Source organism: Manacus vitellinus, unplaced genomic scaffold (genome assembly GCF_001715985.3).
Source record: "Manacus vitellinus isolate BGI_N305 unplaced genomic scaffold, ASM171598v3 scaffold_7_pilon, whole genome shotgun sequence".
In the NCBI taxonomy this organism is placed as follows: Eukaryota; Metazoa; Chordata; class Aves; order Passeriformes; family Pipridae; genus Manacus; species Manacus vitellinus.
The window spans coordinates 28656077-28678959 of NW_021940813.1; the positions used below are offsets into that span (position 1 = coordinate 28656077).

Consider the following 22883-nt stretch of genomic DNA (forward strand, 5'->3'; position numbering starts at 1 on the left):
TGGACATAATTAGAAAAATTGTAACACCTGGGTCAGGGGGCAGGTGCCTGAGCCTGAGCGGCTTCATTAAAACCTTCCCTTATCTTACCTCCTCCTTAAATTGCCCTGGAGTTTTTTTTCTCCCTGAATCTTTTAGGCAACAGTTGCCACACAGCCAGATGTTCCACTATCTAGAAACATAGGATCAGGAAGCTGTAAAGAACTTTCCTTCAAGCAGAATAAAATGGCAGACCTCCTAAACCAGAATAATTCAGCTGTCAGTGTGTGGGCCCTATTTCACTATGGGAAAATTCCATTTTGCCTCAAACTCTTGAACTGTTACTAAACTATCATGAAGTAAATCTAGATGTGCAGCACTTACTCACACCACCGCACCACTTTATTTCCTAATTATTTTGTAAGTGCAAGCTTATTTCACTTTGAAGTGCACTCTAGTGTCTACATAAAGATTCAGTCAAGCAGCTAGCATGCTATAAATTTGTACAAGTGTGCTAACATAATCTTAATTCACTTTTCAAGAACTTCCCTGTAAGGACAAGTCTTGAGATCAGAAAACACCAAGATTTCCCTTCCTCTCACCTCTTGGCATTAATAAACTTAAGTCCTTCATTAAGAACTCTTTACTCCATTTAGAAATAGAGACAATTCCTTCTTTTCTTGAAATTTTTCAGAAAAATTGTCACTGTAGGTATATGCTTAGAGAAAAGTATTCCTTGTCTCTAAATATGAGTTATTCTGGGTTTTATAGGATTTAAAATGGGGTACTCCCAATGTGTTCTACATCTGCTCACACTGATTCTCTCCTTAGTTATCAATGAAAATTTTTCAAAAAGCAATAAAAAATGTAAAGAGAAACTACAAATAAGTTATACAGAGTGCCTGAAGCACCCAGTTCTGCTAAAGGTTTTGAGCTTTCTGGGGAAGTCCTAAATGGACTATTCTGGTTTCTGAAGATTGTCAAATTGTAAAGGTGGCAGGTAAGTCCCCTTGGAAGCAACAGCTGCATTTATGGAAAAGGCTTTTTCGATTTTTATGCCTTTAAAAGAAAAAAAAATCAAATTCTCCAGCATGGCTGGAATATGCAGTCTATGTTCTCTTGACTACACACAAAAAGAGTAAGAAAGCTCCACTACAAAACAGGCCCCCAAACTAAGAAAGAGATTTTTTTAACATAATGCACTTTCCTATGAAAATTACTTGCTAGCCAACCTTTATCAAGAAAAGGTGGAAAGCAGAAACTCTTTCTTAGATTTAGTGATTAAGAAACTTTGCTAGGCAAGAGAAAATCACCGAGGTTTTCATCATCTGCCTTCATTCCTATAAACTTCTCTTATTATTATGTTGTCTAGAGTTTTTTTTCATAGTCATTGAAAGGAAGGGGGAGGAATTCAAAGACTGACAAATTCTGATTTTTCAGATTTGTGTGGTTGTATTCATGGAGATTCAACTCATGTTTTGTCAACAGTTTCATACAAAGGGTAGCTAAAACTATAAAAACAGAGATCACATCCCATAGGCAAGAGTGTGATTAATTCAGCATCTGGAAAACAACTAGGACAAATGTCAGGCCAGGACCATCTGGTTGTAGCTAAATCACGTAACAACTTTCAGAAGCACCGTCAGTTTTTGGACTTACTGTCTCTGGAATTAGCACACAGACTTGGGGCATGGCCAGTTCCAAGAATTGTTAGAAGCTGTCTACTAGCCTGAATGGAAGAGCTAATGGAATGGCCATGCAATTTGCCATATGGGGAAACAACTCCTTCGGGTTTTTTGTGGATTTTTTGTGGTTGTTGTTATTATTGCTGTTGTGCAGTTTTTTTGGTGTTAACATTCATTTGGGCTAGAAGGTAGTACTAATTGGAAGAATAATTCTGGGATTTGACCAGAGTACAGTGCCAATGGGCATTGCATAAATACCCAGGACATTTATGAATGGGACGATCATTCTTTAACTGGAGAGGCCCATGACATATCTTGCTCCTGAATTAACACTGCAAATCAAGAATAACCTTTGGAAGAGACCACAGAGCAGAATTAAGAACTCAGGTCACACAGACATGAGGTGAGAATTCTCTTCATCTGTATTGAGAATTCCAAACCACAGAGATATAGACATGTATTGGAGAACCATCACAGATGAACAACAACAAGCCTGATAAATTACATCCCACAAATGCTTAATTTTCTCCACTACCTGTAAGGTTATTGGATGACTATCTTCCATGCAAATAACTACAAATAGGTCAGTAGAATCCCATCCCTATCAACATAGCCTCCCCCGGACCCAAACATGCAGCATGAATTCCCATATTTTGATCCAAATACGTGCATAATCCGCCACCAAAATACTGTGACTTCAACAGTGATGAATATTTTATAGCGCTTGCATCATGGAACTGTCGGTGAGTATGCTCAAACTTTCTCCTACAGCCTTCACAAGCATTCCTGGATTCCTCTTCAGCACTAAGCTCTCACATAGCAGTACCCATGAGTAATACTTTGTACTACCTCCAGTTGGCCAAGAGATTCTGTCCCACAATAGTGCAATTTATTGTCCTCTATTATTCATGTTTTTGTCACCTCTTGTCTAGACTAAAACAATGCAATACTCCTGCGCATACCACAATCAGCCTCATAAGAAACTTAGAGCTAATAGAGAATTCTGTAGGAAAATATTTTCTTCAGCAAATTCATGAAACTGCCCCTTGTTTCCCATACTTAAAATAAAATATTAAGTCTCGCTCAGGGTTTCAGTTTTTATTTTAGAAGAATGCAATTGCTTCAACCCTGCATAAGGTCTGCATAAGCCTCTGTGATGAAAACCATGATTAACATGTCCGTGTCTGATGCAAAACAGAACTCTCCTTCACAATCATAAAGCTCACCTTTCACATGGGGAATTTATACAGCTTTGTGGTACAAATTTCCAAAGACCACTCAAGAAAAAGACATGCCACCTCAAACATGCCAAACCTAATACAGCAGAGCGTATACCTTCTAAGTAGCTCCCAAACCCAAAAAACTGCACTGCACACACAGGCAGAGGAAGAAGGGGAAGGACCAAGCTACATTTAAGGGAAGTCACGTGCCTCGCTTAATGCACTAGTGGATGGAACAGAGATATGCTGATGTTAACTACAGTATAATAACAATCCCTAGGACATAAAAGAATGGGATAATTTTTCATAACTGTGAATAAATTTTAGGGAGAAAAGCTTATAATGCAGCATTAGAGAAAATTTATGAAGGTTATGCACAATCTGTTGGTTGAGTAATTAATAGACATGCAGTAGTCCTAGATTATGCTGAAAAAAATGCTTCAAAAGAAAAGTTCCAAAGTGAAGAAATTTCAGAGCTCAATCTGCCAGTGTAGATATAACTGTCCCCCCCTGTGTGTGTGCATGGCTCAGCCCCAGAATATAGGGCCTCCAAATGACTTCAGAGAAAAATTCGCCAGAAAGTCTTACTGTGGGGAAAAAAGGTGTGCTACATCTTACCCTTGTTGTTTGATATGGCTGAATGGTGCTGTTATAACTGAAATTTCTCTCCCAGAATTTATGCCTGAGGCAAACATCTGGCATGGAAAACTTGAACCAAACAGTTAAAAGTTTAGTAAAGCTATCCATAACTGAAAACAGGATCTTATCATGAGCAGAGCCAAGCAACTGGAGTAAGAGGCACTGCTACCCAGCCATAGCAGAATAACAAACTTAGGCCAAGGAGCTCAGAACAAGGATATTTCCATCCAGAGCTATCTATTTTTACAGTAGAAAATGATCTGTTATCTTCAGCTTTTGAATTGTGATTGATGTACAATAATTTTAAACTAATTTCTTAATCTAAAGCACTGCTCAAAGTTTCATTCCAAGTAACAAACCACCATTCCTGAAAAAAATACTCATATAAGCGAAGAAAGACACAAGATCGTCTTTGAAATAGATAAGAAAAGACAGAGGCATTTGACTTGGTTTTCTTGCATATATGGCAGCCTTAGGTCTCTTGCTAAGTGAAAGATTTTAGAATTTTCTAATTCTTGAAATCTTTAACAAAACCTCAGGTGCAGAGCAGGATGGTGTCAGTTATAACATATGCCCCTATACATATGAGGAAAATTCAGATAACTCTGGTAAAAGACACAGAAAAGCAGCTGACAAATCATTTGCAGGTAAGCACACGGCAATGATATGTTGTTAATGCACACCATAAAACTAGAAAGAGCTGTGATAGATAGACATTTTCTATCTAAACAAGAAGGTTTCATCAGCAGAAAAAATAACTTATGGTTATAAAATCAGAACTGCAGAACTGAGCTAACAAAATACTTGATGGAAGAATAGTTTTCATTGTGTTATTAACCCTGATTATAGAAAACATAATCAATAGAAATTATCACCATTTATATAGAGAATTATAGAGAAAGATCTACTTTCTGTAGAGGAGAAAAAAAGAATAAAATACTGTGTAAAGGTACTGTGTATAAATGCTGTGTCGATTTAAAAATTGCATTTGTAAGAAGTTTTATAGTGACTGGAGTTACAAGAAAGCCCAAACACAGCCAAAGGTGAAAAGAATGACTGAAAAAAGAATTAGTTTATGTATTTATTTGACACCTCTGTTTGTATGAAATTCACTCATCTTTCACTAACATTTATATTGCAATCTGAAATCATAAGAGGAAAGCATGCACAAACTAAGACTTCTGTTAAATACATTACATTTGAAGAAAAAAGATCTGAAAACTCAACACAGATTCAGGAGCCTCAGTTCAGTCTACATATTAGCTGATGATACCAAGCTCTTAAAAATGCAGTGTTTCAGTCAGAAATACCATCTTTCTGCACTATTTCAGTTGGCAATACCATCATTCCCACAGGGAACAAAGTACACTCGGAAATTAGCATGAACAAGCAAATGATCAATGGCAAGGAAGAAGTAAAAAAGAATTAATAATCAGAGTGTCACAAGCAGTATCAGGAGTACAGCAACATACTCCTGGTTCTAATTCTTCTCTCTTTCTTACCTACTGTGCAGAAGTAGGAAGTCACAGCTTCTCCCTGCTTAATTCTTTTCTGTAACACTGGGATAGTAACACTAGCCAAACATCCAGTTTCTTAAAAAAGAGTGCCTTAACTGTAAGGTCTCAGTACTACTTTAAAGTAGGAATAAAAAAGAACAATCCTTGCATAATCCGAAACTTCAAAATATCTTGTTCCAATTTGAAATCTTATCATCTTTCTAAAGCGTGTTTTAGGTTTCCCAGTCTATTTTTACTATCTCTCTTATTCTGTATCTTATTTGTAAACTGAAATTCTGTAGTGGTCTTTGAGAAAACTTTCTAATAAGTGATCTTTATATGTTGCGTAGAATAAGAAACTTATTTTTTGCAAACGGGAATGCAATATTGTAGCTGTCAATATATTCCTGAATACAGACTGTGATTTGAAGAGTTAAGATTGATTATTTCAAAAATTATAACAAAAAATGTTAGAGAAAAAAATCCACAAATCACAAACAAATCACAAAATTGGAAATTAGTTCAGAATTTTAAAAGGTGATGAGGTAACAGGGTTGACAGGGGTAACAATCCTAACATTTCCTTGTGACAAACAGTGACTTTTTACTGTTTCAAGAACCTGATACTTATAGATATTCTCTCAACTGCAGTGTTCACACAGCAGTGAAGATACCTTGAGACAGACACCTGTCACACAGGAGCACTGAAAAGAATCTGACAAAGGTAACATAAAATATGCTGTTTGATCAGATTATGTTTCTTGTTAGTATGTAAACTTGCAGTTTTGTTTACATTTATTTTGCAGTACAAAAAGATTCCATGTTTCAATCAGACACTAATCTGGCTGTATGCTTAAAGCTGTTATTTTACACTGTATACTTCAAACACAGCAAACGACTGTGATACCAGTAGCACTATTTGATTTGCTTAAATTAGCCATGTGCTCAAGTGCTTTATTACATCAAGAGCTAAAGCCAGAAGCTTTAACTGTCTTGACAACATACTCGTACTAGGTATTACAGAATTCTCTGATAAAATTGTCATTGCTAGCTGAACACAGCCATCAAATTACTCTAATCTGAAAACAGTTGTTATGGAGTTTGCTGAGTGTGCACATGTGCAACTTCTTTTGTTTTTCTTTTTGATTTAAGATTACAGCAACTTTTATAACTACTTCAGATTGCCCAAGGTACAACTGTTAGATAGAAAACAAGACCATGAGCTCACCGTTATCATCATGGGAATACTCTGTTCCAGAAACAGTGCATCTTCGGAAAACCATCTTGTTTTCAGTAAGTGTCCCAGTCTTGTCAGAAAAGATAAACTGCACCTGCCCTAAGTCTTCTGTGATATTTAAAGCTCGGCACTGCAGTTGAGAGTCTGTTTCTTCATCATATAAATCTTTATCTTGATGAATAAAGTATACTTGGCAGATTTTAACTATTTCAATGGATACATACAAAGAAATTGGAATCAAAACCTAGAATACACAAAAGGAAAGAATTAGGAGAAAAGAGAAGCAAGGATACAATAAATTATTAAAGCTTGTTAACTTCGTACTAAACTAGAACATAAAGAGGCTATGTACTTTAAGCATCTACTGTAAAGTTACTATCATGTTTGAAAGAGTTTATTTACAGTGTTAGATGAAGAAAATCTGTGGTGAGTTGCAGAGCTGGAATGCATTATTATGTCTAGAAGGTTGATTATCAACACTTGGACAGAACCAAATCTTTTTGAGGCTAATAAGCTGAGCTTGAAACTAGCTGGGAAAGGAAAAGAAAAATAAAAACCTCAAGCCAAAACAGAAAATACAGTCAGAATACTGCAAATGTAAAGGGACTGAATAAATTTGTTCTGCATAAATAATAGACTGTTTACAGATTCACTTGGCAGGAATAGGAGAAACTAAATGAGAAGTGCTAATCTCTCCATAGGAACAATTTCTTTGGCCTGCAAATTATTTGAATGAAGATCACATCTCATAATTGCTGCAGAAAGAGAGGTGAAAAATTTTCAACTGTTTCTTGAGGACCGTCAAATGAAATAATTTAATTTGTACCTGAGTTTTCCTCTGCAGATGTTTTTTCAGTACAGAAGTTCCTGAGTGCATACCTTACTCAGTTTGCTGAATTAGATATGAGGGATAAATTATAGCATGTGTGTAGGTGGCAAATGTGTTCACTTAAACAGAAACTACAGTGAAAGGTAGATGTTTAAAGAATTCTGTTGTGAATTTTCTTAACCAATATCATAAACCAATCCTTCAGAGTAAAAAGTACTTTAACATCCTTTTTCACTCCCTTTTATAAAGGAGTTGCTGCCTCCAGTAAAGCAACCTCTTCGAGTGTCCCACTAGGCAAACTTCCCTATATCCCAGTGACATGAGATTCTACTACCTCTCTTAACTTACTGCCATCTTTACCATTCAAGATACTTCTTATCAGGACCTAAAACTTTTAACAGAGTTTGCTATCTGGCTGTGATATGGATTTGCTAAGAGCAGTATATTTGGAAAGATGTTAAAAAATGCTGGCAATGCTTTTCCTAAGGCACTCCAGGATACCATTTGCCTTAGCTCCAAGGACACATTGCTGGCTCACAGATAGCTTTGTTGTCCAGCAGGACCCCCTCTTCAGAGCTGCTTTCCAGCAGCTTGGCCCCCAGCCTGCTCTGGTGCCTGAGGTTGTTCCTCCCCTTGTGCAGGACCCTGCACTTGCCTTTGTTGTATTTCAGACAGTTCTTCTCTGCCTCTCTCTCCAGCCTGTCAAGGTCCTTCTGAAAGGCTGCACAGCCCTCTGGGGTATTGGCCACTCCTGCCAGCTTTGTGTCATCGGTGAACTTGTTGAGGCGGCCTCTGCCCCTTCATCCAAATCATTGATGACTAAGTTAAACAATACTGAGCCCAGTATTGAACCTGGGGGGGATACCACTAGTGACAGGCATTCAACTAGACCCTGTGCCACCGATTACGACCCTCTGGGATCTGCTGTTCAGCCAGTTCTCAGTGGATTTCTTTTTAGTCCTTGATTTACTTCTTACATGCCTTAGTGGTAAAAGGGATACTACACATACTGCACATATGTAGCTCTATTACCACAAGCTATGAACAGAGGTGACAGCACGTACAACTTGATTACCTGGAAAACTATGATCACTGTCAGAAATAAATATAATGAAGCTAAAACAGGCGATAAATATTTGCCATCAGGCCCTGGAACATCAAAAATTGGTTTCTTCTTTTCACCATATTGCCATACCCATAGACCATGACCTGCAGAAGAATTGAAAGAGAGAAAAAAAGCAAATTGACTCCAAGGAAAAGTGCTTATTGTATGAATTTCTTCTTAGAGCTATGTGGGAAATTGGTGTTTGTTTTCTACTATTCTGCATGACTTCTGCAAAATGCCCCAAACCCATGTCTTTTTCTGCCTTGGGATTTGGGGTTTGAGAAAGGTGTTTGTCTGGCCTTAAGGACAGCATGCAAGACTCATTTCACATAACTTTATCCAAACAAAGTGAGCTGGCTAGTCTGATTTAGTAGTTTAGACAATTTCTGTAATCACCAAAGAAAACTACATTTCTTCAGAAAGTGATTAATTTCAGTGATATTCTGTGTTTAAATAAAAGAACTCCACTGACTGCACTAGGTCTATCACTAGTCAGCTATCACTAAACTAGTTTCTGATGGATAAAGTCAGAAGAGACTTTAATTTTACTGTGTGAATCTTGTCCACCACCTGTACAGAACTAATGAAATAACAGTATCAGCAGAATCAATAGCATGGAAGCTGAGGAATGAAAAACAGAAAAATACTGAGCTGTGCTCAAAACATTTTTTCAATTGATTGTGCTGATAACTAAATAAAGATAAGATTGTTATTATTTCAGGAAAATTACGTTCTTGCTAAAGGGACAGAACGTTGCCTTTTCCAGTACAGCACTAAAAATTCTAAAATGGTATGCCTGACGCTTTTAAGGTTAAAAAAGGAAGAATTCTGCCTCAATAAGACGCATTCAAACTATTTTCACGATTTGTCAGAAATTAGAAAAAAAGGACAAAGGTCTACTTAAAAAGTAATCTTTTGTAAGCCACCTTTGACAAGATCCCTTACATCTTGATACAGAAACCCAGCATTGAACTCTTGAAAAATAAATCTGCCAAGTGAGCACATTATTTTGTCCTTATACGACCAGTATGAATGGATTGCCATCATGTCTTTATTGACGTGTATATTTTTAGTCTTGAGAGCAAAAATCAAAAGCTCCACACTGAGAATGACCTACATAAAGACTTGTTTTATAAATATCCTTAGATTTTCAAAAGAATTAAGTGTTGTACCTCCACTTACAGTTTCTCAACAGAAGCTACAAAAATTGCCTGACTTCTACAGAACACAGCTTTTAACGTCTTGAAGCACCAGGCATCTCTGGTTTCCAAGGGCTCGAGTAAATGTCTTTCCAGCTGTCTGTGGTTGTTACCACCTCCAGCAGTTTTCTTTGGCCCTCTGCTGGTGGCTTCCAGCCTTGTAGCAGACGGGACACAAGGGAAGGCACCCCTGTCACCTACCGTGCGCCAACTCCTTCCCTTCACATTCTCGCCTCTCAGGAGTTTCAGACGAACTGAAGCCGCTCTCAGGGCACACCCCACTGCTGCTGCCCTGGGGGCAACACCTCGGATGCAGTGGCAGAGGGGATAGCTGCAGGCAGCGGCTCCCTGCAATTGGAACCTAACCACGATACTTCAGCCTTGCAGACTGGCTGCCCGGCACTGAGACACTACAAAAGTGTGTCATGAACTCAGTGGAAACAAATATGCTGGGTGATTCACAGCTGGAAATACTCATCTTTAAACAGTATTTAACAATACCTGGAAAAAGGCACACAGAGATATATTTAAATGGCATAAGATTGTTATTAAACTACACCATGGTTGTTAGGAAACATTCTGGTGTTTATGCCATATGACTCACATACAAACATTACAGAACACACAAATATTAAGGACATGGAATTCATATGCCATACATATAGAGTAATTTTGGGTGTCAAATGTAAAACTCAATTCCTCCTTGCAAATGAATAGAAAAAAAAAGGTCTGAAGAGCATTAACCTGAACTCCAGCAGTTCCTTTAAGCACTCCAAGAAGTCTAGAGAGTATTCTACTTCTAATTTATGCAGACTTACACTTTTACTTATATCTTCTATGTTAAAGCTGTAGCCTTAGGGATAGCTTTTCCATGTTGTACACTGTGCTCTGGATTTAATAAATAGTACTGGGTAATAGTACTGTGCTAATTATGGTGATTTTCTGCTCATAAATTACATTGTTGACTGATTAATGGCATGTTACACTCCACCACCTGCAATTTTGATGGGAGTACATATAAAGTGGGTTTTTTTGGACTTGGTATTCTTGAATGGGTAGTAGAATCTAAGCCTTCAGATCTCTGTGCTAATAGCATATATTCAATTGACACTAAGAAGCTATTTAGATCAGCTTATGTATCGACACATTTTGATTTCAAAGAAGAAAACACAACAAAAATTAGCATGGAGGTAGCTTTATGGATTTCATGTTTTGGCAGATACATATGTTTTCAATAAAGCTAAGTGCATGAATCCCAAGACAGTGTGACACTTAAATTCCTATTTGTAAAGAGCACTTACCAATGGCAGAGAACAGACACATGATTAGAAGTATGAGGACACACCAAAGGACATCAGCATTCATCTGTCTTTCAAGCTTACTGCGTTTGTAACGTGGTCCATTATTATTTAACAAAGCTTTTGTCTCATGCCCTGCAGAAGGAATTGCATCAAATGTGTCATACGGAATTTTGTTATTATTTTAAGGAAACTTTAAAAGGGCAGAATCTCTTAAGACAGAAAAACAGCTTTTACCTGCATAGATTACTATTCCTGCAACTTCTTCTGTATTTCTAATGGTACATCCACGTAACAAAAGATTATCTTTGAACAGTCCATCCTTTTTTCCACTTTTGTGTATACTACAGAAAGTTTAAAAACAGAACAAAACACAGAATATCAAAACATTAAGCTTGTTAAATCATACTGCTCTGTAATATAGCAAGCCCAGGAAACATCTTCAAATTTAAGAAGTCTTTTTCTATCTGATGACAAAATATTTCCTTAGATCTTCCTCCTGGGAAGATTCTCTGTCAGATTTTGAAAACTGAGAATACTTACCGAAGGATCCCTGACACGCAGCCGCCCAGCTGGAGCAGCACCAGTTGCTGTTAGATATACAAATGTACTGGACAAATGCTCACTAGAGATATGCAGGCCAAATCGACAGCATGTGTGCAGCCTAGCTAATGCTTTGAAAATGCACTGGACTTCCTGTGCATGTGCAAACTGGCTGAGCAATTACAGTTAATCCAGTCCACCTAAAAGCAGCTGTGCAGTGGATATATGATTAACCCACTATTCACATGTTCTTACCAAAGAAATCCTAGAAAGAAATACGGTGAAATTATGAAAGGGCTACTTCAGAAGCAGCAATACTAAGAAAGATGTGCCAGGGATAATATGTATTAGTTCAGTTAAAAGGAAAAATATTCCATGTATTCATCAGCACGGACAACAGAAATTCCTTTCAGAACTGTCTCACCAACTATCTAAGAAAAACCAAAATCGCCTGCACCCTGGTGATTCTTGTTGATCAACACCAAAACACATGAAAAAAATGTAAAAAGTAACATTTCCACTACAACTTATTAACTACTGTGTATGAACTGACAGAGAAACACAGAAAACAGCCTTACGAGACTTAATAGGGAAATGCTAAACAATAATAACAATCAAAAAAGGGTATTAGAATATTTTTAAGGTAAAAAAGACAAACCAAATAATAATTTCAAACCATTTTTAAATGAATAAAATTTCATGTAATCAAGTGCAGTATCCCAATACCTCAGAGAATATTAAAGCAAAGTCTGAAATGTTTAAATGTTCTGACCTCACTTTCAGGCGTCAAAACCATCACACTTTCAAAGTCTAAAAAATGGACTGCTATAAAAAACTAGCAAAAGCTGGGAGTCCAAGAGAAATCCTGAAAAGCACATGTGCTATCCTAAAATTAACACTGTGCTGCTGCAACACTGAATTTTATGTCTACCTGGATTTGAGCACTTAAAATTGTGTGTCCTCTGAAATCCGCAAACTGGTTTAAAATTGTGCTTTTTTTATAAAGATGGAGTTCTTTTTATTTGCTTCCAATTTTCTAAGCCTTCACACCTGGGTTACATATTTATATTTTTTTCTGTTAGACTCTTTTTGTAAATGAGGACCAAAACTCTAACTTTAGTACATACTGCTAGGATCTCAGGCCTAAGAACTATATCAAATATCCTGTGATATGTAAGAAGAAAAGGTTCACATTGGTAAATTCTTTGTACTTGTTTCCAATCTAGTAGGACTACTTCCAGATTATTCTGTAACGCTGATTATGCTATGTAACCTCAGTGGTCAATGCTTTTAGTGAGCAGAATATATCTGTAATATATACACACATTTATAAATAAGTTTATAAATATACATACATGCATATAAAGTCTTTTTTAGTTCAGTGCAATATATTATACCCACCCTCTACTCAAAAAAATATATATATTAAAAGCATTGGTGTTTCGACAAGTGTGCTCAGCTTTTCACTTCAGAGATGGAGAAAAAGTATTAGGTTTGACAGCTGAGGTAGCTGCACTAGTGATAAGACTAGAAATGACCAGAAATGGAGAAGGAAGAAGTAGATAATATCAAGTTTGCAATTCTAACACAAAAACGAAAGGTGACTTTTTCATCAGGAGAGAATTTCCCCTGCTCAGCCCATCTTCCCTGCCAGCCTCAGATACAAGAACAGAGGTTTTACTTCTGTTCTCTTCAGCAAACCTCCTTAACCCACTGCCTCACCTTTTGCCAAAGAAACTTCAAAAACTGGGGGCTGCCCAGCATCCCTCTTACAGTATGCCAATAGGTGTCAACTCGTCTGGGCCTAAACTATGCAAAATAATTTCTTAATGATTTTATATTGTCAAAATTACATTGCTACCAAGATTCTGATATTCCACTGCCCTTAAAAGCTGAATTTACATTAGCCTTTCTCATAAATCATGAGGATATTTGAATTCCCAATAAAGTCTCCAAATGATTGTTATGATTCCTGTTAATAAATGGGACTTTTAAAAGATAAACCTACTTAAGTAGTAATTGCTCTGGCTTATAATTTTATAGCCTTCATCAAGTTTTTACACTTCACAGTAACAGTGGACTGTGCCAGGTATATTGCACATGGCAAACTTTATATATAATTACTTGCTTATTTGTTCTTATTATCTCATTTTACAAGACTCCCCCAAAGCAATGGTACAACATCTGAAATGAACCTGTAGGTGTCAATACCCCAATCTACTGCCCTGACCCACAGGCTAAGCCTTCTGACCACATCTCATCCTTACATGCACTTGGTGCTGCTTTTTACTTTTCCATATCCAAATGAAGTCAGATAACTTAACTGTTGCTCATCAGATCTTTAGAAAATATGGGTGAAATCAAAATCTAGGAGAAAGAAGCTGGCAGAGGCTGGAGGAAACTCTTGTTTCCCTCTTGTCTACAATCACGCCCAATGACTCACTAACAGAATATACATATAAGACAGTTGGGCATTGATGCTAAAAGGAAGAAAAAATTATACACATAAAGATCTGGATTAAAATAATAATGAAAACTAGAGCTAGATAAAACTGCTCATTTTGATAACAAACCTGTCAATTCTACAACTTTATGTCTGGGTTCAGAGATGGCCTAGATCCCATTTCTAGCCCTGCAGAGTTATAAACTTTAAGCTTATTACAAAAGTTGAATGGTCTGTTTTCCCCTATCTGGATTCAGGCTAGTATAAGTTATAGGCAAAGAAGGAAAATTTTCTAGGTCATTATTTAAAACAGTGTCCAGCTGAAGCCTCTCAGATGCCTGGAATGCAAAGGCTAAGCTGTGAGGAAACGTGCTGGCAAGTGCAGGTGCAACGCTCTTTTTCTCTACAATTTCTCACATGGATGACACTGCAATGTGTAGTATCTAAGCATCTAAAATACAAATGCACCACGAAGTAGGAGAAATGGGCAGATCAGATGCAGTTAGCTACTACTACGCTACAGTACCCTGAAAGTGTTTGTATAGAAGTAAGAGTTTGGGTTTAATACAGCAACACAAAAATAAGTCCAATGGTAGCTCACTTCAGCCTTCTATTATGTTTTTCCTTGTTATGCGTTTACCAGCATTAAATAACAAGGAAATGTATCCAACCTATGTTCAAATGAGAGTATTTTCTTTCACTTTTTGTTTTCTCATCTTACAAAGCAAACGATAGAGCTGGTATTACTTTCCAAGGCTTGACACTCCCAAAGAAAATATTCAACAATATTAAACATAGTTTCAGTGATCAGTCAGAAACTTCCTGACTCTAAAGTGTGATGAAACTTAGTCTAGGTTGTTTTGTGGTTTTTTTTCCAGAAAAGGTGGCATTACTGTAGCACACTAGAGACATCACTGTATATATATATATATATATATATATATAAAATTGTTTTTCCTTAAAAAAACTATAACATGATTTTATATCAATTTGGTTTTGATATGACAAGCTTTGAAATAGAAATACACACATGTATCCATATGATTCATCTTCATCTTCATGTTATTATTAATATCATAATTATTATCATTATTGTTACAATTCCATGCTATACCTATTTAGGTATGATTAGGTAAAGTTTTATGTCCTTGTCTAATAATACTTTTTTTATTTTCAGAGTAAAGCTGAAAAGTCAGAATGCCAACTATGACTTTTCTTTTTCCCTTGCCCATATACACACAAAAAGGTAAAAACATGACTTTAAGGCCAGTTTTGCTATTTTTGGAAGCTGGCACAGGATTTTGAATTTTTGCCATGCATACTGGCTAGACCCATACAGGTAGGGGGCATGCTAGGTTTTATTCTGTTCTTTTTACACAGAATACTTCTTATAGGGGAAATAAAAGTGAGGGAATATGCTTGGGATATCTGAAGGTACAGAAACTGCAAAGCAGTATTTAAGTAAACACCTGAGCAAAACTGCTACTCTGTCTGTGTGTCTGCACACCCCAACTGTGTTCAATGCAGACCGTGGCAATACAGCTGAAGAAGTCATATGTAGTAATGTGCTTGCTACGCTTTTGCAGATAAAGGGGAGGGCCAAGCCCATCTCAGTGCATTTTGCAGTATTTTTAAATTTTTTTTTTTAATATTGTGTCTCCTTTTATTCTTGCCTGCCTGTGCTACATTGGTTACCTATAGTGATCGTGTTTCAGAAAAATTGTGGGGAACAGAGGTTTTTACATGTTTAGAGCACACATACAAAAACATTTCTGTTCCCCAAAAGATTTGTCAGCACAGACATTAGAACCAAAGAGCATTTCATATTTCAAACAGAAAAAAAAAAGTCTTAGTCAAAAGTAGAAACTTACTAAGTGGTCAAAACTTCAAGCAAACTTTGGTAGTAATGTCTCAGCACAGCTTTTACATATGGATTTCTTGACAGTCTATTATTTCATGGCACTCCTATTTAAATATCTCAGTATTATTTCTTTTCAGTTGAGCTATTATTGGCTGGAAGCTATCTGAACCATTCTTTCAAGCAGCAACCATTGGTAAGACTTTGAACAAGAATTAAGATCTGAGTTTAACATAGAAATGATATGTTTCAATGCTATATGTTGCTACTGTATGATTTGAAATAGATTCATGATTTCATTATACTAATGAAGGAAATCTAAAAAGGGGGGGGGAAGCCTTTATCTGTGATAAATTAGGAGACTGAGAATTTATTTGCCAAGGGGTTGGTCTCCACTATTTACTTCAAATGGCCCATGGTCCTTCAGCTGTAAATCTCTTGCAGCATAGCTGATGAGAGTTGGAAATTACCTGTTGCTTTCTGCCATATTCAGAATTTGTGTCTTTTTTGCTGTGTCAAAATATATTCACATCATTTGTGAAACAATAAAATATGAAGAAGATTAAATATAACCAATATTGAATAATAGCCATCCAAAAGATAACACCATGTTTTCTGCTACATAAATGGTTCTGTAACTTACATGCCACAGGCCTTTTCCATATGGAGTAAATAAGTAAAAATATAATGAAAAACAAATTTACGCATATTTTCTATGGTTTTCAACCTCTGCTCAATATTTTGGGGACTAAGATTCACACAGAGTGTGCTAGAAAAGCTGCCACACTTTCCATTTCCATATCTGGAAATCGCATTTCTGCAGTACAGCAGGCTTTCTATTAATGGAGACAGTTACACACCCTCATGCAGTAATGTCTAATACTAAACTTTTATCTTTACATGAACTGTAGGGCTTTGTGCTGCTAAATAAAGGAACACGTTTTCCCACACTACAACTTGCTGTAGTTTCAAAGAAACTGTCCCGATTTACACCAGTTGACAGTACATCCTACACAATCTGTGACATCTGAGAGTAGTAACTGAGGTGGTAAATGGTACCACTACAAAAAACTTCCCAAGTTCCAGCAATTTACCTTGTGACATTTACAGAATTTAATACTGTTTATCACTTCTAATCAATATGGGTGGGAAACCATTGTATTTGAAACACAATTATTTTGTGCTTAACTCTCTTCAGGCAAATCTGGGCTCTCTCCATGTGGTAACTGTATAGAAAAATAAGTTTGCAAGAATCCATCTCCTAAGTCACCACAATCAGCTATGTTACAAGCAAAGGACTTTGCACATCCTAAAACATTTCTTTTGGAGAAGGACTGATTGGCCAGATATGAGCACCCAGTTAATGCAATTCTGTTTGTTTAGAATTAAGTCAAGTAGGCATAGGCGATGTGGTAATAATGTACAAGCACATCCATCATGTGAGCCAATAATTTTTTTTTGTCTGAATGAGAAGAAAAGAATAATGTCATAGCCGGAGAAATATATGATTTTCCTCAATGACACATATATTAAAAGAAACATGCAACAGCTCCATCTTCATAAAAGCAGTGCCCAATGAATTGTGTTTGTTTGTTGCCTCTCTTGGACTGGTTTTCTATTTCCTCCCATTTCCAGATGGGCGTTTTTTGATGCATGGAGGGAAGGGAGAAGAGTGTCTATAACTGCAGTGGGTTTATGCCTTCATTTCTAGAGTGTAAACTGATTGAAGATAACAACTAAATCCATCCTAAGGAATGGAAACGTGAGGCTCCCATCTCACCTTAAAGTAGGGATCCTCTACAAGGGCTTTAAATATGCAGCTCTATTTAGATGCGATGATGATGCAACTTACATAAGTCAGTGCAAAACAAAACAGCATTTATTTTATTCCATATTAGAGAAAAAAAGTGTATACTGAAGGATATTATATGAAATACTCACATGTAACCTCGAAACCTACTTAAGTCATTGTTTGGCTTCTCACATTCAATGACACTGGTGAACTTCAAAGGGTCAAACTCTGAGTCCTGGAATAATAAAAATGTTAATTACTTAGAGCAAATACTTGCAAATTATATCCAAAATCTCTTTCTTTTCTAGCTTTTGTAATATGTTAAAGTCCAGTTTTTTTCCAAAGGCAATCAAAGCAAAGACATTGATGACTGGCGCTGAAAACCAAAGGGACCTGAGAAAATATCCCTTACAAGGATGACTTTTTTGTTCTGCAACTGGAAGATGTGAGTTTCTATAAGCATTAGATAAAAGACGCTGAGCCCAGCAATCAAATGAATTTGGTCTGGAGTAGGAAAATGAAATTTACCTGGGAAAGCTCAAAATTCAATAGCATCATTATACTTCATGTTCAGTGAAGCTACTGAAAATCTAGGACAAATAAGTCAATATACTGCCAATTACGGCAACGCTAATATGAGCTTTTGAAATATTAGCAAGACTTCTTAATTGCTTTATGCCAACAGAGATAAATGAATCTACTACAGTAAATTACACACATATAGCAGAATACCTCTTTCTTAATTATCACTTAAAAACATTCTTGATTGTCTAGCTCATTATTCTGATGCTGGTATTTTTGCTGACTATATAAGTTTACCTGTAGTTAGCACCTTGTTGTGTTTGAGGAAAAACATCATATCAGAGCATAATTACTTTATTTTGTAAAATAAAAATCAAGGTTCTCCTTTCTTTGCCAGATCAAACAAACTATGCAGTGAAAGCAGAGATATCTGATCCTGGTGCTGTGGAGAAGGCTGTCTCCATCAACAAGGACTACCTTTATAAAGCTGCTTTGCATCACAATTAGATAAAAGAACCAATTGTATATTGTCATATTACTAAGCTCTCAACAGTGCTAGCACTTCATATCTTACGTTTCATAATGGTTTTTCTGAGCAGCTGTAGATCCCAACCACTACTTTTTAGAGCACACTTATGAGACTGAGAATCACTAACCAAAGGACAAACACAATCTTATTGCCAGCTTCTCTGAAACACACAGGTGTCTGGTTTTTTGATATTGACTCTACTCAGAAGAGGTGAAAGAAACCAGATTTTAAATTAGAGATAAAAGAAACTAAAGGATATGTCAGAATAACCACTGGCACCCTCCTTCATTTTCCTACCAGTTACACCTGGAAGAACGACAGACTTACAGTATACAGGAGACAATTCGAACCACCCACGCCTGACACTTTTGAAAATCTTTTCTGTATTTTCAAGAAACAAAAGATGATAAAGAGAACTGTGAAGATGGGTTGTCACTTAGAGACAGCTACAGCCCAAAGGAGGAAAGAAAAACTTTTACATGCAGAATTCTGCTTGTAAACAAGGAAGAAAAAAAAAAGGAGTAAAACCAAAAGACAGCTTTGAGCAAAGACTGCTATGCTGAGAATCAGACTCCCCAAATTATGTCAAGGCTGACAGCCAAGTACCTGAGCCATTGCAAGAAATCCAGATGATCTTCTCAGAACTAAATACTATTGGTATTTCAGCTCATTAGCTGTATCTCCTGGTCAGCCTTAAACTTCTCTAGGTGACTGAAGTTTGATGCTAAGAATGCTTGGAAGTACCTAGTTCTATAGAGATACCTAAGACATAACTAGGCTGTAGAACGGGGCATGTATTGTAAAGCCACACATTCACACCTCTTTTGACCCTTGTTCCTTACCTGCTCACTTCAGACAGGCACAGACACCAGCAGTCACAAGGAAGCAACCACTGCTTAGAACGGACATCACAGAGCTTTCAGGCTTTGACATCTGAAATCTGCTACTACAGCTCCTAACTTTACACACTCCAGCAGTCACAGGTTCATGTTACAGAGACACTATACTAGCAGCCAGGGTTATCTGGCAGCTGGCTTTGCCTGAGCTTGTTGGAGAAGGTGAAGTTTTCCCAAGTCACATCAAAGCTTGCTGTGCTGGGAAAGCCTGTTTTCTCTACATAAGGCCTGCTCTGCTCTTCCAGAAGACTATCTTTTCCTTCCTTGCTCCAATATGTTCCTTGGCAGAAAAAAAAATGGTACAGAACAAAATAACCTACAACTATTCACCACTGTAGCTTAAACTGCATTTGTAAGTTGGAGGGAAAAGACTGGAATAGGAATAATTTCTTGTCTTTTTATTATAACATACTATATATATTACATTTAATTTAGCACAAAATTTCATTCAGTGGTCTTAAAAAAAGAAAAGAAAGAAATTTTAACATCTTTGATGAATGCCCTGAGGGAATCCTAGACACCTAATAATAAAACGTAATGTAATCAAATGCAGGCTTTGTATGGCTGCTGAACTCAGCAGAGAGAGCATGTTTTCAGTGCAGTACAGACACATTAACTTCTAGAGTAACTGGAAGCTTGCAGACTGGATTCCCTTTCTGCTAAGAAAACTTGCCAGCAAGGCCAGTTATTTAACAAAAAAAAAAAAAGGTACTTAAAATCTAGAGGCTTCTAAAGTCTTCACAAAAAAAGAAAGATCTTGTAAAGATCAGAGAGGACTAAGCGTACCCAACTTACCCATCACTACTATGGAATATATTGTCTTTCTCCCTCCTTTGTTGAATTCTTTTAATTTATTACTCAGCTTTGGAACTAAAAGTACTTTATCACTAAATCTAACTGTCTGTATATTTGTATTATGTTACACTTAACTTGACATACGTGATTATGGACTTTAACCAGACAATATCTGGGAGGAAAGAAAATCTAATTAGAATAGTAGTTTACATAAGGAAACAAAGCTGAAGAATTCTGATTTATGGCAAAAGCTCTTTGGTTTATTAATAAATCACTCCATCTCTCCATCTCTTCCCTGTGAAACAGAAGGGTAGATCTACACTGTATATTACAGCTGATGACACTGTTTTGATGTGAAAATGCTTTTTGGTATATGAAAGAACAAATATGTTAAATACAGCCTGTATGTGACTGCTTTTAGTGGCTAGAAAGAAGCACAAAGTTAATGCAAGATTTCACAACGATCAAGGTTATGTTCCTTTTTATGCTGCTACCTACACTTTGGCAGCAATTGAAACATAAACTGTAATGATGTTCTCTCTCATAACATAGAAGTTAAAGCCAAAAGTGTTTTTTCACAGTGCACAAATCACTATTTGTGCTATTTTCTTTGTAAAAGTCCATGAAAAGAAATTATCCCCCACTGCTTTTAATTTTTCTCTTACGCTGAATTTCTGCATCACTGTTAAGACACAAAAAACAAGATCAAAATATGGTCAAACATTGAACTTCTCCAGATCTTTGTGTACTACTTATCTGGTATGCCTTATTTTCCTTATCTTACTTCCCACTTAGAGAACTACTGGGCATTAAAGCCATTTCAGTCTCAAGAGGGATGAAAAGCTCCATGCCTAGATAGACTGCAATCTGAAATGAGGCTTTCCAGTGCCTAATTTCCCTGAAATCTTGACTTATGTGCTATTCTCATTGTCTCCCTGTGCACACTAACAAGGCCAGGTCATTCACAAAAAGCAGCTGAAGGCATTTTTTTTATTTTCTGAAAGTAGGTGTCATATTTATTATTTGGTACCTCAGCAGGTGTCCCAAACTTGTGCCTTGTACACCACTGATCTGAACAACTTACTTTCTGGTTGATACAAACCTGGGAGAGATTCAAACATTGAGTATTTTATGTACTCAGGGATTCTGTAGAATGTATTTCATTTCTTCAGGATGCCTCTTGCAAGGAAAACATTTAACATCCTATCCATAAATCCTACTTCTTCTACTTAAAACTTAGGGAAACTCATTTTCAGTCTAAGTGGAATAATGGAAAAGCTTATTTTCCTTACATAAGCAGACTTAGTCAAAAGCAAAAACCTGCTAAATATCGATTCCTTCAAAACTGAATTTCAAATTAAAGTTAAATTGCAGATGCAAAGGATTTTGTGGCTAGGCTTTTAAGAATGCTCCAGCTATTAAATCTGATGAAGAGTTCCATTTAAAACAGTATCTTGAGCTGTGTCATAGATCCTAAAAAGGCAAAGTGTTGAGGAGAAGAAAATGTTACAATGCTTCTACAGAGCAGGGAATCAACAGGTAGACAGATGAAGAGACTATAAAGATTTGTCACAGAAAAAGCAGACTGAATTTAGCTCTCTCCAGCATGACTTTGTAGCTTCAGCCGTAAAATCATTCTGAATCTCTACAGTGAAATGCCAACCTTTTCGATTCTGCTGGCAACCTCACGAAACTGTCATAGCTCAAGGAGCAAAGCATGCTGCTCTGCCAGATGAGTTTGACAATTACACAATGTTCAAACAACATATTTCCCTTCATTAAATGCCTGTTGTATGAGTGATTTAATAGTCTGCTAGTGATATTAATAATGCATAGTTATTAACATGTTTTCCTTTATGCATCTGCCCTACTTTACTTCTGCAAAAACCTGATGTTCGGTCCTTCCTTCCAATAGGACAGCAATGAGTAAATACCCAGGACGCCCTTGGGTGACAGTGACAGTTACCCACTTATCCCATTCTGTTTCCTGGCTATGCTGGGTATCTTATCCAGACTTCTCCCTGCAGTACAATTGCTGATGAGGGCTTTGGGATTTGTTTTGGCATGTATGCCTGGAGGAAACAAAAAGGGAGAAATGGAGTCATGGAGACAACTCAAAGAAAATATTTAATAGACAGAAATCTGCCTCAGCCAGAAAAATAGCTTTTCCAGCTTAAAAGCTTTTAAGTGCACTAAGAACTCATGCTCCTAATGCATTGGTTCATCCTATTACTGCTTTATATAGCAGTACCCTGCATTTACCATATAAAATTAATCTGACCTTTTATTAATGTGCAACTGGGATTACATACTGATGTTATGTATCCAAAGCATACAGACTGTTTATATACTAAAAGAGTGAAATGTTTTAAATGTCTAAACTGCATTAGTCTCTCTGGTACAATTTATCTGTGCCACTAATTCACAAGCAAAGGAAGAAACAGTTTGATCTATGCTGTTTAGGAACTAAGAATATCCATCTGTACAACAGAATTTAATAGTTTTGTTTTCCACACTGACAGCTACTACTATAATTGGATTTCTTTTTTTTTTTAGTATTGTTTGTTTAAAAGTAACTCATGTTCAGTATTCATTGGAATATTAGAATTCATGTTCAGTAAGCACTGGAACACCTGAGCAAGTCAAATACATATTAGGGGGCTGATCTTCCTCTGGCTGACCTAAGTTTTCCCCTTTGTAGAAAATAATATGAAGGAATAATGCAATATCCAGCCTGCAGGAGAGAAAATGCTGCAAGTGTTGCTTGCAAGGCCTAGAAAGACCTCAATAATTCTATGACAGCCAGCTGAAGAAACTGCTG

General features: G+C 36.7%; 1 protein-coding gene across 1 annotated transcript in view; it reads right to left on the reverse strand.

Annotated features, from left to right (window-relative positions):
- ATP10A (ATPase phospholipid transporting 10A (putative)) overlaps nucleotides 1–22883 on the reverse strand; it is a 116197-nt gene that overhangs the window by 32980 nt on the left and 60334 nt on the right. The window contains exons 5-9 of the mRNA XM_029964774.1: nucleotides 17470–17555; nucleotides 10922–11028; nucleotides 10688–10819; nucleotides 8158–8291; nucleotides 6245–6497 (exon numbers count right to left, since the gene is read on the reverse strand). Of these exons, the coding sequence (XP_029820634.1) occupies nucleotides 6245–6497; nucleotides 8158–8291; nucleotides 10688–10819; nucleotides 10922–11028; nucleotides 17470–17555 (712 nt within the window). The remainder of the gene's footprint in view (nucleotides 1–6244; nucleotides 6498–8157; nucleotides 8292–10687; nucleotides 10820–10921; nucleotides 11029–17469; nucleotides 17556–22883) is intronic.